General features: G+C 49.4%; 1 protein-coding gene across 5 annotated transcripts in view; it reads left to right on the top strand.

Moving 5' to 3' along the window:
* Positions 1–17,500, top strand: part of LOC143275471 (uncharacterized) — a 95,864-nt gene that overhangs the window by 36,211 nt on the left and 42,153 nt on the right. For 2 of the 5 annotated variants that reach the window (XM_076579652.1, XM_076579637.1), the window contains exon 2: positions 2,842–3,915. In XM_076579652.1, coding sequence (XP_076435767.1) covers positions 3,736–3,915 — 180 coding nt within the window. In that variant the 5' untranslated portion in view covers positions 2,842–3,735. Of the gene's footprint in view, positions 1–376; positions 615–1,758; positions 1,997–2,275; positions 2,364–2,841; positions 3,916–17,500 lie in introns of those variants that run through there. The other 3 variants (XM_076579623.1, XM_076579631.1, XM_076579644.1) reach the window with 3 other exon arrangements.

Raw genomic sequence — 17,500 nt, 5'->3', positions numbered from 1 at the left:
TCCTCCTCTTCCTCCTCCTCTCACACTCTCCCATCCTCTTGCCCCACCACCACCACAACTACCCCCCCCCCCCTCTCTCTCTCTCTCTCTCTCTCTCCTCCTTCTCCTCCTCCTCCTCGTCGTCCTTCTCTACTACCACACTCACCTTCTCTAATACTCGGCGTGTCCACCGTTTGTGTGGGCTCAGCACCGCCCATCCCCCTCCCCCTCCCTCCCTCCTTCCCCTCCCCCCCCGTTCCCCCCCCCCTCCCATCATCCGCACTTCCCTCCCCACCTCCCTCACCATCCCCCCCCCACGTCACGGGCCCCACTATAAAGCTGGCGACATGCGGTCTCCCCTGGCCTGTCTCAGCTACGCTTTTGTCTACTGCAAGTCTGCCACAACTACTACTACCACGACAGTGGTACTACTACTGCTATTGCTACCACTACTGGCATCTTCGACAGCCCCAGGAAGAAGACGGAAACGAAGACAGAGAACAAAAGTCTTTGGAGCTAATCAACGGAACGACGACTTCGACAACCATCACTCATCATCATTATCATCATCATCATCATCATCATCATCAGAACTTCCACCAAGTACGCGACCGCCAGCCCAACAACGTTCGAAGGTGATGTGCAGGGAAGTGAAAAGTTGTGTGTGGGCCTTCCTTCCCCCAGTCCCTCCCCTCCCCTCCCCTCCTCCCCCACCATCACCACCTGTCTTCACTGTGTTGCTGGGGTGTCTCAGTGTAGTAAGGGAGTTTGTGTGTTGCCGTGGAAAGGCGGAAAGCAACCCGCTCACCGGTGTCACCAGTGGAGAGACCCCGGCGTTTGTCAGTCGTGTCCTGCCGTCCTGGTCAGTGGTCAGTGGTGGCTGCAAGTGATGCCAGAGTTGTTGTTCCGCAACCCCGGCGGCACACAGCAGCAGTGTAGGTTTGCCAGCAGTAGCAGAAGTAGCAGCAGGCACCACGTGGAAACTTCTACTACTACTACTACTACTACTACTACTGCTACTACTACTACTACGACGACGACTGCTACTACTATTACAGTGTGGTGGCGCCGCGGCCGCAGACTCTCTGACAGCGAGTGATCAGTAGTAAAGTGTTGCTGGCAGTTGATTGTACACGAATACGTGTAAAATTCCAGCGCTCACACCCATGAAAGAGAAAAAACAACAAACTTTGTTCTAATCCTCTCTCTCTCTCTCTCTCTCTCTCTCTCTTCCTCCCCCCCCCCTCTCTCTCTCTCTCTCTCTCTCTCTCCGTCTCCTCGACACCACCACACCTCACCCCCTAACCCCTTCCCCCCCCCCTCCCCAACCAGAGCCCCAAACAAGAAAGTAGTATCGGAGCGAACCCGCCCTCCCATCCCACGGTCACCAGTGACGGTCAATCCCGGAAGCGTGGGTGGCGGGCAGCAGCAAAGTTTGAAAAGCGCGAGGTGAGGATATCACAGGAGAGAAAGAGAGAGAGAGAGGGGCAAGAAAAACGGGCTATCAGAAGAGGAGGGAAAAGAAAATATTGTGGGAAGCAAGTGTCACGATTAAGGCCGACGCGCGTACCGTACGCCGCCGCCACCACCACCACTACTACCCTCTACCCTCTACTACCTTTGCTACCAGCCACAGCTTGGGAGTAAATCCGACGAGCGAGACACAGAGAGAGAGAGAGAGAGAGAGAGAGGGAGAGAGAGAGAGATCGCGCGCGCGCCCGGCGGCCCACACAACTAAAACTCTACACCCGCACTTTTTCTGCTGCTGGCAACTGTTGCTTGCTTACCTTCTGGAAGCAAACCAACTGTTGATTGTGTGAGCGGCACCAGCGGGGGGAACACACAAGTGGCCGGGTTGTATTGATTTGTCTGTCGCCCCTCTCGGCTGTGTTCAATCCACTCGCCCTTCGCGTCCCACTGCCCCGCCGGACACAAGAATACGAAGACGACGACAACGACGAAGAAGAAGAAGAAGAAGAAGACGAGGCGAGAGCGGAAAGATTTTCGAGAGAGAGGAGTAAGAGAGTAGTAGTAGTAGATCCTAGCGAAGCAACTTTCCTACCCCTCACTCTCTCTCTCTCTCTCTCTCTCTCTTTCTCCACTCGCTTTCTTGATCTTCCAGGCTGCCTAACCCTTTCCTCACCCCTCACCCCCTCCTCCTCCACTCCCTACCTTTTTTTTTTTTTCTTCTGTTTTTTTCTTTTCTACCGTGCACTACCGCGGCGTGTGTCAACTAGCGAGCAAAGGGGGTTTTATCTTTATCTCCTTGAAGGAAATCCATTTTGCTGGCGAACACCTTACCGTGTCAGACGTCTGGGAGTCTTAGTCCCAAGCTTCACACCAAGTTCACCTGCTGACAAGCTGGACTCGTTTTCCGTGAAACGGTTTTAGGACTGATTTTGTTTTGTCTTCTTTTTTTTCTTCTTCTTTTGTTGTTGTTGTTGTTGTTGTGTATGCAGTGAGTGACGGTGTAGAGTACGTACACCTAGCAGATTTACAACAACAGCGTTGCTTAATCTCCTCTCCCTCACCCCCCAGCCCCCTCCTCCCACCCCCCTTCCAAGGAAAACAATGGACTCGCAAGTGTTGAAGACTACTCGTGAAAGCGATATCTACCCCTCTTGTTTTGGGGGGTGTTTTTTGTGTGTGGTTTTTTTTTAATTCTCTTTTCTTTTTTTCTTTTTTTTTTTTTTTTTTGGGGGGGGGGGGGGGGGGAGTGGGCGGGCATGGAGTTGTTTTGTTTCAACTCTCGTGAGGACGATTTCGTCAACAGTAATTTCATCGCCCCTTTTTTTTTTTTTTTTTTTTTTTTAAAGTTCCCTTCTCTTTCTTTCTCATTGAAGTGTTTCTTTGTCTTTCCAGGTGTCAACAACAACAAGCCTGCAGAACCAAGGAGACGGTGCTTGTGTCAACAACAACAACAACAGACTGCTGTGGAGTATCTGTGGAGTCCAGACATAAGGAAAAGAGAGAAAAAAAACGAGAATAGAATAGAAGCCTAAAAACCAGACTTGCAGCACTGGGTTTAAATTCAAGACATACACATCAAAAAAATCAAGAAGAAGAGAGAGAGAGAGAGAGAGAAAAAAAAAAGAACACCTCTCTATCAAGAGAACTTGGAAGCATCACCAAGCACACGTGACTTGGAGGGGGGGGAGGGAGTATCTTCATATGACCAACGACAGCAAAAGTGCTCAACGTTCCAGCAGCAGCAACACCCCAAACCATGCCGAACATCAACTTGACCTGAGGGACGTCCGTCAGTGAGCGAACGTTTGATTGTAGAACTCAACGTGACTAGACTATCCTGCAAAGAAAAGGATATTTAGAGAGCGGAAGAAAAACAAAGAAAGATTCGGAGGCGGGGAGAAAAAAAAAAAGAAGTGAGTGTGCCAAGGACAAGGAGATTCGATATTTTATTTATTTATTTATTTATAAACCATCCTCCTCATCCTCATATTCATCAAACCTGCGACCAAACCTGAGCAAAGACCCACACCCCCGAGCAACTGGACCTTCAAGGATTCTTTTTTTTTTCTGATTGTGTTAACTCAGCTTAAGACAAAGTAACACTCGGGCTTTGAGCAACTTGACCTTTTGGTGATTTTGTGTGTGTGCGTGTTTTTTTTTTTTGTTTTTGTTTTTTGTTATTGGGGGTTGTTTTTTTTTCGGCAAAAGGTCGTTCAACTCAAACTCTTACCCATCCTCAAAACCCTCACTTACCCTCGGCCTCAAGTCCTCATCCTCATCCTCATCATGATGAGTCGTGTGTCATCCCGGTCAGGACTGAGGCGGCTGGTGAGCGTCGTGCAGGCTCTGTGTCTAGTGACCCTGGTGGTGGCCGAGCCCTTCTACCAGAGGAGGGACCACCTGGACCAGACCCGATACCTCAAGGTGCACAACGACAACGTCGTCAAGGACCGCGATGATGCGGAGGTGAGAAGGGAGGGGAGGGGAATGGGGTGGGGTGTGGTGGGGAGGGGGTGGTGGGGTTCTGTGGTGGGGATGGGGTCTTGGGGACAGGGCGGGGGGGACAAAGGGTTAGGAGAAGTTGAAGTAGGTAGAGCTGGGGAAGGGGGTGAGAAGGAGAGAAGGAGGGTGAAGGTTGGGTTGGTTGTGTCGTCTTCTGCTTTAAATTTTTTTCTTTTTTAAAGGGTTTTGGTGTGTGTGTGTGTGTGTGTGTGTGTGTGTGTGTGTGTGTGTGTGTGTCTTTTCTTTTCTTTTTTTTGTTCTTTGTTCGATGCTTCTTTTGTCTGCATTTTTGTCTGTCTGTCTGTCTGTCCGTCCGTCTGTCTGTCTGTCTCTAGTTCCACTCATTCTATTTCTTCTTCGTCTTTGCCTTTTGCAGACGTTCATCAGAATACTTCAGTTTCTCTCTCTCTCTCTCTCTCTCTCTCTCTCTCTGTCTCTCTCTCTGTCTCTCTCTGTCTCTCTTTGTCCTTGTTGTTTGTTGTTGTTTTCTTCCCGATATTGATTCAAACTGCATTCCCGTACTTTCGATTTCCGATTTAAAAAGATCCACTTCTTACGATTGAAAAAATAAAGAAGAAGAAGAAGAAGAAGAAGAAGAAGAAGAAGAAATGTTTCTTTTATTAACTGAGTTGTGCTTTGTGCCTCAGCATTCGATAATGTACTACACATTGCTTTAGGGCTTGCAGCTTACGCCGTACATTTATTTTGTTTCGTTTTGTTTTTTTTTTTTTTTTGTTTTCCATCTGTTTGTTTATTTTTTTTCTCCACTGTCGTGAACTGATCATTTTGTTTCAGTTCTGTTGTTGCTGATGTTGTGTTGTTTACAGTAGACGTTGTCTGGATGATGAAGTGAACGTGAAGAAGGGGGGGTTGTGGTGGTGGGGGTGGGGGAGGGAGGGAGGGGGTGGGGTGCGTTTCTTTCAGGAGGTAGTAGTAGGCGTTGAGCACGTCCGTGTTAGAACTTTTTTGTTTTTTGTTTTTGCGACTTATCTTTCATGACATCATCAACTTCCTCTCTCTCTCTCTCTCTCTCTCTCTCTCTCTCTCTCTCTCTCTCCCCCCCCCCCTCCGCCCATCCCCCCCCACTTCGCTACCTCTCTCGCGTGTACGCAAGTTTGCGTTGTGTATGCGTAAGTGCGTGTTTGTGTGTGTGTGTGTGTGTGTGTGTGTGTGTGGAGTGTGCACGCGCCTACACAGTGTCTAGGAGCCAGACTTTTCTCTCTTCTTTTTTTTTTCTTGGCATTGCCTCAACAACATAGCACCACACTATCAGGACGACCCTGACCCCGAATAAAAAGGACGTGTTGGCCCTACCCCACCCCCCGCCGCCGCTGCCGCCGCCTAATGGACTAATAGGTATGACGTGTACAATAATTATAAAGGTAGGTGACCTCAAAGGGAGGAGACGGTTGGCTTAGGCGACGGCCGCGCGGCCAGCGCATGAACGGTATATTAATTGATTAATTAATTAATTAATTAATTCGTTCATCAAATGTCCTCGCTAGGGGCCTGCACTCCTACTCAGTTGCCCCAGCTATCTTCCATCCCCCAACTCCTAACACCTCCACCTCCGCATCCACACACACACACACACACACACACACACACACACACACACACACACACACACACACATAAATAAAACGAAGATTTTTGTTGATAATGCGCATCGGGGAAATTGCTACCTACCTTTAATTGATTTTACTCTACGAAGATTTTTTTAAATTTTTTTTTTTATTAATAATCATAATTCATCATGGACTACCGGCTGATGGACATTTGCAGGAAGAAGAAGATAACCCGTATCATGGACATTGTTACCTTTGTTTGTTGCTAGTCATCATCATGGAAATTACCGACACAACATACCGATGACCATTTTGAACGATTATCAACGCGGGGAGGGGGGGGGGGGTGTCGGAGAAGAAAGAGGTGGGGCACGGGGCTGTTTTCGATCACGGAGTAATGTTTTTCTGTGTGGTTTTGAACAGGATTGTTGTAACGATGGCGTGTTTATTGCACTGAGATGGATTGGGAATCGTTAAGTCATAATAACGCAGAAGAGAAAGAAGAAGAAGAAGAAGAAGAAATAAGATCGATAATTTCTTCTCATCTTCACGTTACTACACACTTGCAGACAGACACAGAGAGAGAGAGAGAGAGAGAGTCACTGACCTTTTCATCTTGCCATGGCACGTTAATGAGCGTTTCTGTCTCCAGCTCGTCGTGTGTGTGTGTGTGTGTGTGTGTGTGTGTGTGTGTAATCTTTTGGCGAGGTGGTGTGCACGCGCGAGTTGGTTTTTTTTTGTTGTTGTTGTTGTTGTTGTTTTTTGTTTTTGTTTGTTTTTGTGTTGTTTTTTTCGTTCCTGCCAGCAGCGCGGTTTTTTTTTTTTTTTTTTTTTTTTTTTAATACAAAAACAGTTGTGTCATCTCCCATCTATATTCCTCTCTCCGCCCCCTTCTCCGTCCTGGGGACCAGACAAGACACACACACACACACACACACACACACACACACACACACACACACACACACACACGTACACGTACACCCACACACGTACACGTACACCCACACACACGTACACGTACACCCACACACGTACCCCCGCCACACCCCTTATTCGCCCATTCTTCCAATTCAGTCTCTGACCCGCAGAGGGGCAGGTGTGGAGGGGATACTGGAGGATTAATGGTGAACAGGGAGCGTAGACCTGTGTACCAGGGACTGTGCTTTTGTGTTCTTCTGTTTACTGGTCAGTCTTTGGGGCGTGTAATTAGAGGACTGTCCCCACCCCTGTCCCTACTCCCACCCTTTACCCATGATGACGACGACGACGACGATGATGATGATGATGATGATGTGTGTGTGTGTGTGTGTGTGTGTGTGTGTGTGTGTGTGTGTGTGTGTCTGTGTCTGTGTCTGTGTCTCTCAGTCTCTCTTTCTTTGTTTTTTTCTGTCTCTATCTCTGTTACCTTGTGTCTGTCTCTCTGTCTCTCTCTCTCTCCTTCTCTCTCTCACTCATTTTCGTGCATTCTGTTTGCATGTATGCATGCATGTGTTTGTGCACGCTCACACAAACACACACACACACACACACATACACACATTCACACTCACACTCACACTCCAATACATGCATACACATACGCATATTCTTCCTCCTCCCAACGACGGAATAAGCATTGCATCATCATCATCATCTTCCTCCTCCTCCTCCTCATCATCGTCAGCTTACCACCACCATATTCTCTTGACAGCAGTTGCGTCATCCCCACCCCCGCCCCCCCCACCCCCAATCTCTTTTCCTCCCCACCCCCACTCCCTGCCTCGTTTTGCTTTTGTCCCTGACCCCTAGCCCCCCCCCCCCCGCCCCCCCTTACCCCTCACCCCCACTGTCGATGGTAAAAAGGTGGTGGTTTTGGTGTTGTTGTTGTTGCTGCTGTTGCTGTTGTTGTTAAAAAAAATTTTTTTTAAAAAGATTTCAATGACACGACCTTTCATCTTCTTCAGAAACGACACACCACCGTTCTTTCTTTTTAACTTTTTATTCGTTTTTTTTTTTTTTTTTAATTTCTTTTTATAAACGTGCATGTGACAAATTTGTTTAGCCATTATGTGACTTTTCATTCGTTGTTAACATGGCATTTAAGACGTTAAGAGAATGTTTTTTGGGTTTTTTTTTATGGTTTGATTGGTTGTTGTTGTTTTTTTTTGTTTGTTTTGTTTTTTTATCATAGGTACCACTTCCGTTGCCTCTGTGTGTACAACTACCACCACCACCACCACCCCCCCCCCCCCCACCAGTCCCCTCCCTCCCACCCTCCCCCACCACAAGCCTCACCTTCACCCCATCTTTTCCATTTAATCCATCTTCATCCCAATGTTTGCACCCCCCCCCCCCCCAGCCTCCCCGCCCATCCCCATTTTACACCACCCACCCACCCACTCACTCACTACCCCCACCGCTCCAGATAATACACACTGTTTTCTTCTCCCCATTTCAATTCTCCCGCTCCCTCTTCCCCCCCCCCCCCCCCCCACTACCCCCACCCCCCCCCTCCTTTCCCCAACCCCCCCGCCATTACTACTACCTCCCTCCGCCTCCCCTTCCCCCCACCACTCCCCTTGTCCTTGTACCTTCCGTTCCCACCCTTCAACCCATCTCCTTGCCACCCCCCACCCCCACCCCCCCCCCCGTCCCCCGACACACACACCCCGCCCCCACCTTCCCCCTACTACCCGTCTTTTTTTGTCTGTAAATGGTCGTCTCCTTCTTCTGTTCTGAGTCTGCCCACCCCTCCCACCCCCCCCAGTAGAGTTGAGTGGTGTGGTTGTGGTGTGGTGTGGTGGTGTGTGCTGTGGTGTGTGGTCGTCTTGTCTCTCTGAATGAATGACCTGGCTCCTTTCCTTCTTTCAGTCCTGTTCATACCCCCACCCCCTCCCCTCTCCCCCTCTCCCCCTCTCTCCTCCACCACCATGATGTTCTCCCGTCCCCTTTGAAACAACCCCCTTCAACATCTCTCTGTCTCTGTCTCTCTCTGTCTGTGACCCCTCCTCCTCCTCCTCCTCCTCTTCTCACTCGCTCTATCTCCTACCCTTCTCTTCTCTCTGTGTGTGTCCGTCTGTCTGTCTGACCCCCCACCCCCACCCCCCTGTCTCTCTCTCTTTCTCTCTCTCCCCTGTCTCCACCGCGTCCTCTCTCTCCGTCTCTCTCTCCCCCCCTCTCTCTCACTCTCTCTCTCATACTCTGTCGTACACATACACATGTGCACGCACACAAACACACACATACACACAAACACACACACACACACACACACACAAACACACACACATACACACATACACACAAACACACACACACACACACAACACACACGCACACACATACACATGCACACACACACACACACACACATACACACAAACACACGCACACACACACAAACACACACACATACACACATACACACAAACACACACACACACAACACACACACACACACACACACACACACACACACACACACACACGCACACACACACACGGGGCCATCCACATTCATCCAAGTCTTCTTTTCATCGGCGGAGGAGACCCCACACAGCAATAGCAGAGTGCCCCCCGTCGAACATTGAAGGAAAAAAAAAAGTGGGGGGTGGGGTGGGGGGGGGGGCGGTTGGGGGGGGGGGGGACCGGGGGGACGGAGAGGGGTAGGCTGTGTGAATAACAACCAAACAAAAAAAAGTCGAGACGAGCTCAAGTTTAACGACGTGTAAACCACCTCTCTCTCTCTCTCTCTCTCTCTCTCTCTCTTTGTGTGTGCATGTATGTATGTATATATATGTATGTATGTGCGTGCGCGTTTAAACAAGATTCTCTGCGCGGCCGCGCCCGCTCCCGTGCCTGCGCGCTTCAGTGTTTCAGTGATCGTGTACGTATAGGATTCGTGTATGTGCGTTTGTGCCTTATCTTTTTATGTGCGTATATTGGCAGTGTGTGTACGTGTGCGTATATATATATATATATATATATATATATATATATATAGGCGTACATGTATATTACGTTGATGCCCATCCCCCCTCCCCCTCCCGTCACTCCCACCACTACACCCACCCCCCTCTCCCATCCCACATCACATCAGAAAGTGTGCAGGTGGTCTCTGACTCTCTCTCTCTCTCTCTTTCTGTCTCTGACTCTCTCTGTCTCTGTCTCTTTCGTTCACTCTCTCTCTCTCTCTCTCTCTTTCTGTCTGACATTTACTCTCTCTCTCTCTATCTCTCTCTCTCTTTCTGTCTCTGTCTCTTTCGTTCACTCTGTCTCTCTTTCTGTCTTTGTGTGTCTCTGTCTCGCTGTGTGTGTGTGTGTGTGTGTGTGTCTGCTTGTCTGTCTCTTCTGCTCTCTCTCTCTCTCTCTCTCTCTCTCTCTCTCTCTCTCTCCGTCTCCCTCCCTGTCTCTGACTCTGTCACTCTCTCTCTCTCTCTCTCTCTCTCTCTGCATCTGTCTCTTTCGTTCACTCTCTCTCTCTCTTTCTGTCTGACATTTGCTCTCTCTCTCTCTCTTTCTGTCTCTGACTCTTTCTCTCACTCTCTGCCTCTGTCTCTTTCGTTCACTCTGTCTCTCTTTCTGTCTGTGTGTGTCTCTGTCTCTGTCTCGCTGTGTGTGTGTGTGTGTGTGTGTGTGTGTGTGTGTGTGTGTGTGTGTCTCCTTGTCTGTCTCTTCTGCTCTCTCTCTCTCTCTCTCTGTCCGTCTCCCTCCCTGTCTCTGACTCTGTCTCTCTCTGTCACTCTCTCTCTGTGTCTCTCTCTCTGTCTTTCCACCTCTCTCTCTGTCTCTCTTCCCCCCCTCTCCCCGCGCCAGGCTCTCTCTCTCTCTCTCTCTCTCTCTCTCTCTCTCTCTCTCTCTCTGTCTCTCTCTCTTGACTGATTTTTATGAATGGCCTGTGTGTGGAGTTCCGGGGGCCGAGAATTGTGTTGTGTTGTTGGTTGTGGGTTGGTTGGTTGAGCCGGGCCCGGCCCCCACGATGAATGCACTGTGTTGCTCGGCTTTGCTGTATATTATATGCTTTGCTGTGCTGTGCTGTGCTGTGCTGTGCTTGTATACGCTCGGCTCCCCCGCGTCTTCATTACTTTAGAGGGGGTGTGGGGGATGGGTGGGAGGGAGGTGCTTTCTTCTTCTTTTTCTTCTTCTTCTTCTGCCTTTTTCTTTGCCTTCCACCCTCATCCACCTCCACCCTCCGAACCCTCCCACACCCCCCTTTTTAAGTGCGGAAAAGCTGTTCCCTGTACTACTATATACCACCACCCAGCCATTTATCCGCCCACCCTCATCCATTCCCCACCTCCACCACCCAACCACTAACTTCCCATGCATAGGACTGACTGGAGTGGGGGGGGGGGGAAGAAAAAAAGAAAAAAGGTTGTCAAACACCCCTTCCCTCCCCTCCCCTCCACTCCCCTCCCCTCCCCTTCCCCCACTGTTTCTTCAGTTCCTCCCTATCCCCCCACCCCCACTCCCCCGCCCCCATCCCCCTTCCACACCTCCGTACTATCTGCACACACCATACCTTCTCCCCGCTCCCCTTGTCTGTCCGTCTATCTGTCTGTGCGTCTGTCTGTCTGTCCGTCCGACTGTCTGTCTGTCCGTCCGTCCGTCCGTCCGTCCTCCGTCTGTCTGTCTGTCTGTCTGTCTGTCCGTCTGTCTGTCTGTCCATCTGTCTGTCTGTATGTCTGTCCGTCTGTCTGTCCGTCCGACTGTCTGTCTGTCTGTCCGTCCGTCCGTCCGTCCGTCTGTCGGTCGGTCTGTCTGTCTGTCTGTCTGTCTGTCCGTCCGTCTGTCTGTCTGTGGGTCGGTCGTTCTGTCTGTCGTCCCCTACCCAACCCCTCATTCTTTTTCTTCCTTTCTTCCTTCTCTCCTCTTGTTTATTTCTTCTGTATACCTCCTCAACCTGATAATATGGTTCGTCAGCCGTCATGATAAAATTGTGAAGTGCAACGTTGTGAGCACAGTGTAAGCTTTAAGCTTGTTGATGCTCTTGCGTCATTCATTGCATTGTAATCATGTGTATTGTTGAATAATTACAGATTATTTAAACCAACCTGTCTCCTTTTCCCCCCTCTGTGTGTGTGTGTGTGTGTGTGTGTGTGTGTGTGTGTGTGTGTGTGTGTGTGTGTTTCTTTATCGTTTTGTTTTTGTTGTTGATTTTTTTGGGGGGTGGGTTGGGTTGGGGATGGGTGGGGGAGTGGGAGTGGGGCGGGTGGTCAGGGTCTGCATTTTGTGTGAGTGAAGGTGTGGGGGTGGGTGGGAGAGTGGTTGGCGAGTCGTGTCTCCTTCCACCGTCATTCTGTGTGTGTGTGTGTGTGTGTGTGTGTGTGTGTGTGTGTGTGTGCCAAAGTGGGTAGAGACGATTGTGCTAAGTTGTGTGTGTGTGTGTGTGTGTGTGTTCACGAGCGCGTTTTGTGTGTCTGTGCGTGCTTATGTGTGCGCATGTGCTTGCGTGAGAGAGAGAGAGACACACACAAACGCAGATGATTTATTCATTAAGGCCATAGCTCCATATGAATGAGAGGCGATAACAAGATATGTAGATATCACCGTAACTGGCGTGAGAGAGGGAGAGAGCGTGTGTGTATGTATACATGTATTCATGTATGTCTCTGCGTACGTTTGTGTTGTTTGCCCTCGATTCACCTCGATGAAGGCGGAGTGAAAGCTCCCCCCCCCCACCCCCCCACCTCAAGGTAATGGTGTGTGGGCCACATGAATGAAGACAGGTAGTTTCTGCCCGCTGGCTCTTATCTGGGGGCGTGGGGGGAGGGGGTCGTAGGGGGCAGGGAGGGGGGGGTCTATGAGTCACCCACCCTGCTAAGAGAGAGAGGGAGGGGGGACAGGGGGTGGGGGTGGGGGGTTAGAGAGAATCAGTCCATACAGACCTCGTCTATCAAACAGGCCACATCAGCTATTCTAAACACCAGAACCAACGTATCAACAAAACTGAGGCTATACTAGGAGTGGAGGAGGTGAGGTGGGTGGGTGGCGCGTACCCGTATTGTGCTCCCGATACCCGAAAAGGTTCCACCATGCAGCGTGAGAAAAGACGAGGGAAAGAGATCAACTCACCCCCACACCTATACTACCCCTTCAATATATAAATTATATCAGCCTTTATCAGCGTTTAACGTGACCAAACTTTTAGGTCACTCTCAACAGGCGCCCCACCCTCAACATAGGTTCCGTACTAACTTCATCGCCCCACTTCATGGAAGCCAAGGACACTCGGAAGAGAAGGACTATGACGTTCGGCTTGGTCAACAACATTCACATAACGGCCGGCCGCCAAAGCGCTCTGGCGGTTTTATTATATTAAATCAGGCGGGCCACGCTCAAGAAGGTTTCTGTCAGGGTTCAATAAAGACCCCAACACATACAGCCGTGCCGTCGATCAAGTCCCGTCGTCGTCCTGTGGGATTGGGCAAGGGGGACTTGTTCGAAGTCCACAGCGATAAGTGTAATCCACACACACACACACACACACACACACACACACACACACATACACACACACAGAGAAAAAATAAAATACGCGGCCTGTACGTCTTTCCCCTAAGGTAATTCGCGCTTTGTGAGTAATACGGACCAGCAATACTTTCCCGCGACAGAAAGGTTCCCTCCCGTACCAGGACTGTGCAGACTTTACTTTACACATGAGCACTCGAGCGCTAGCGCCGCCGTAGCTCGCCATATTATAGGCGCCCCGATAAGACAGTGTGCCAACGTTGGACTGACGGATAGATTAGGGTTAATCTCTCCACCAATACCCCGGTGACTGTATGAGAGAGAGAGAGAGAGAGAGGGAGGGGGAGGAGGAGGGGGGGGGGAGTACGCGCACCCGTGAGTTACTTAACGTAACGATGTGTGAACGGCGACAGGTAGAAACGTCAGGGTGGGTTGTTATGATTATCCCGACCTTTGTGTGTGTGTGTGTGTGTGTGTGTGTGTGTTCAACACTGGCCTTGTCTTGAAGATGTGGGGCTGATTGCCTGCCCTTGGATGGTAGATAGATCTGTTTCTGTTGTGTCAGAGACATGATACAGGAATAGTTTATTATCTCCAATAGAGAAATTGTTGACACGTTTGCCAATGAAGAGGCGACGTTAAAAAAATATTTTTAAAAAGCAATTCACACACACACACACACACACACACACACACGAGAGAGAGAGAGAGAGAGAGAGAGAGAGAGAGAGAAGAAGAAGAAGAAGAGTTAGTCAGAAGATCAACAACACGGACATGAGCCTTGATTTCATTCCCGCACAAACAGTAACACAGACTGACATGGACAGAAAAAAATGAGAAGAAGGAGAAACAAAAAGACAAACATTTTGTGTTGTACACATTCAATAAAACGTTGTAAATAAATAAATAAAAAGATTAAAAAATAATAATAATAAACCGCAGCAAAGGGTATTAAGTTTGTTTCATTTGTGGAAGTTGTTGATGCAGTTGTGTAAGAAACTACATGTATTGGGGGAGAGGGGGGGGGGGGGTAAATAACAAGACTCCCCTTCCACCCCCACCCCCCTTCCTGCCCCTCATCCCACACCCTCACTCAGTGTGAGTACAGGCAGGCAGACGGACGGACGGACGGACGGACCAGTCAACGATTGCCATCATAATAATAAATCGCCCTTTCGGACTCCACCACCAAAACCACCACTACCACCACCACTACCACCAGCACCCTCAGCGGAGCGGGGAAAGTTCTTGACAGCCGGTAGTTGTGAAGGAAGCACATGATCATAACGCTGATGTCATGATGTCATCATTTTGTGGACTGACTGACTCACCGGGGCGACCACAAGAAGCAAGTGTCCCGTGAAGCGGGATACGACATAGAACGTGGGAACTAATTTTTTTTATGTGGTGTGGGGGTAGGGGCTAGAGGGGAGGGGGGTGGGAGGGGGTGAGTGTGTGTGTGTGAAAATGTGTGGTGTGAGAGAGAGAGAGAGAGAGAGAGAGAGAGTATAGAAGGCGACTTGGTGGGGAGGAGGAGGGATGTGGGGCTTAGTGAAGGTTCTCCTGCTGAACTGTACATTAACTCTTTCCATACGAACGGCGAAAGAGAAGACGTTAACAGCGTTTCACCCCAATTACCACCATCAAAATATTGCAAGCGGAAGGCTCTTATATACTGAAGAGGTGAATGTTGACAAAGAATATCACAATTCTGACGACGGAAGCTAAAGGTTGGGTCATTGAGACACCCACTGGACATCCGAGGTGTCTGTGTAGAGGAGAAGAGAGGACTGGCCGTACTGAGTTAAAGTCACCGACGGGCGCACCACAACAGCTATTGATACAACAGTGCCCTCTAAAGTTTTGTTGTTGTTTTGTTTTGTTTGTTTTTTGGTGTTTTTTTGTGTGTTTTTGTTGTGTGTTTTTTTGCTGCATCGACTCATGCACTTGTCGAATCCTATCTCTCGCTGTCCCCCGACGAACTGGTGCGTACACGTTTCACTTCAAGGTTCCGATTTCTACTCGGGTTCCTAATTTTCATTAGGTGAGTGATGGGATGGGAGAGGGAGGAGGGGGAGACGGAGGAGGGAGTGCTAGGTTTTGTTTTTTTTTGTTGTTTTTTTAAGTCCTCCTCTGTTTGCTCAAATGTTACACGGGGGTCCATCAGCGTGGAAGTTTGAGAGAGAGGAAGGGGGTGGAGTTTTCTTCTTTTTTTTTTTTTTTTTTTTTTTTTTTTTGTCTAGTGGCCACTTTCAGGAACTGTTTCCATCTTGAGGAAAAGACTTGACAGGTCAAGATATTGGGACGTACTGTGTGTGTGTGTGTGTGTGTGACCGTCAAGTCACGTCCGCAGAATAGAGCAAGTCAGACATTTGAAATTGGTCTTAGTGCAAGCCAGAACGCTGCTGGGGGATTTTATTGTGAAACGAATCCTTTGAACTGGTTCAAATTATGTCTGCATGAGGGAGGAAGGACCGGGGATGGCGTGGGGATGTAGGGGGCCGGGGGTGGGGGTGGGGGGTGAAAGGAAGTAAGGCAAGAGGTTAGGTGGGAGAGGGGTCTGTATGTGTGTAAGTGGAGTTGCATCCAAAACGCAAAGGAAAAAAAAAGGGGGGAGCTCTAACCTTAGTGCGCATCGTTGATCGATCTTCAAAGGGGATTCTGATACCTGAACTTAACGATGGTTGGCCTGGCCCGGTGAGGAGGCTGGGGAACAGTGACGACTGTCACATGTCCCTGCAGTGTGGGGATATACGGACAACAGCGAGTAGTAGTAGTAGTGTCTGGCACAAAGAAGAAACCTGGACAGTTGTGTGGGGATCTGACAGGCACGGTTACCAATGCTGCACGTGCTTGCAGACAGCGCGAGGAATTTCTTTTTTTTAGGTCAGAGTTTGCTACTTCCTGTGTAGTACGGTCCCTGATGATGGACCTTCAGCAGAGACCGTACTACTTATTTCTGTCGGAACTGGGAAGTGCATATTTGATTCGATTTGATATGGATACTTATATAGCGTCCGTTCTCGGTCGGTGACCAACCTCTAAGTGGTTTACAAACTCCGGGTCATTTGCACAACCACCACCTGGCCCGACCCATTCCCAGCGGCCCGGAAGCTCTACGGAGGACTGGAGGACCTGCGACGTACTGCCGCCTTCGTCGAGGAGACGGGGGAATCGATCTGATAAATGACGAACGAGACAACACAACAGCCATGACTGCCAACTTGAGTAGAGCCGACTGACGACAGCTGCCACTGGGCGCTCATCATTCGTTTCCTGTGTCATTCGATCAGATTTCAGGCACGCCACACATACACGATCAGTCAGACATGTAACATTTTATGTGTATGACCATTTCTTGTTTATTTACTCCCACCATGTAGGCAGCCATACTCGGTTTTCGGGGGTGTGCGTGCTGGGTATGTTCTTGTTTCTATAACGCACTGAACGCTGACATGAATTACAGGATCTTTAACGTGCGTATTTGATCTTCTGCGTGCGTTTACACACGAAGGGGGTTCGGGCACAAGCAGGTCTGCACATATGTTGACCTTGGAGACCAGAAAAATCTGCACCATTTACGCACTAGGTCTGCACATAAGTTGACCTGGGAGATCGAAAAAAACAAAACAAACACACACACACACACACACACACACGCGCGCGCGCGCGCTCACGCGCGTATATTGCGTGCACACTCAAAAGATCTGTCATCGTTGAGGAAAAGTGGGTGAGAACACTCACGGACTTCCGGTTGAGGAGGGGGCCATACCGAACTCTGACTGGACCAGATCACTGTTCGCCCGTTGCGACCGAAAAGCAAAATCGTGTTGTATCACTTTTGTGTGTGTGTGTGTGTGTGTGGTTTTTGTTTCTTTCAAATTGACATAATATGTCAATGTTATGATTGTCATGCATTGATAACAATGATTTACCCAGTACTCAGTTGTGGGAACGTAACCCTAAAACTTAGGGATATATATATATATATATATATATATATATATAGATAGATAGATAGATAGATAGATAGATATTAGAGGAAGTGAAAAAAAGGGGGGGAAGATAATGTCACATTGGCTTTTTTTTTTGCAGTCGAGCAGAAGGGAGATGGTAGGGGGCAGGAGAGACAGACAGACAGAGAGGGAGAGAGAGAGAGAGTTCATATTTGCGGACAAGCACTTGCAGTATCTTGTTTGTTCAATGGCCTGACGCGGTGACAGCTCAGCTGAACTAAAACTCCCCCTCCCCCCCCCCCTCCCCTCACGCCGTTCACACAAACGTCTCTCTCCCCCCCCTGTCCCCCTCCTTACCCCCCCACCCCCCCTCTCCCCTCTCCCCCATCCTGTGCTGTCCGACATTGCCAGCCTGTCTGGCAAATATGACTCTCTCACACATGTAACAGTCATGAAGGTCAGGAAGGAAAGAGCTCAATACCACAGAATGAGTGAGACAGAATGAGTGAGACAGACAGACAAAGAATGAGAGAGAGAGAGAGAGAGAGAGAGAGAGAGAGAACGCTTCCGACA

The sequence above is a fragment of the Babylonia areolata genome, chromosome 2, assembly GCF_041734735.1.
Source record: "Babylonia areolata isolate BAREFJ2019XMU chromosome 2, ASM4173473v1, whole genome shotgun sequence".
NCBI lineage: Eukaryota > Metazoa > Mollusca > Gastropoda > Neogastropoda > Buccinidae > Babylonia > Babylonia areolata.
Note: the sequence above shows the minus strand (reverse complement) of the source record. Positions and strands in the feature narration are given on the sequence as shown.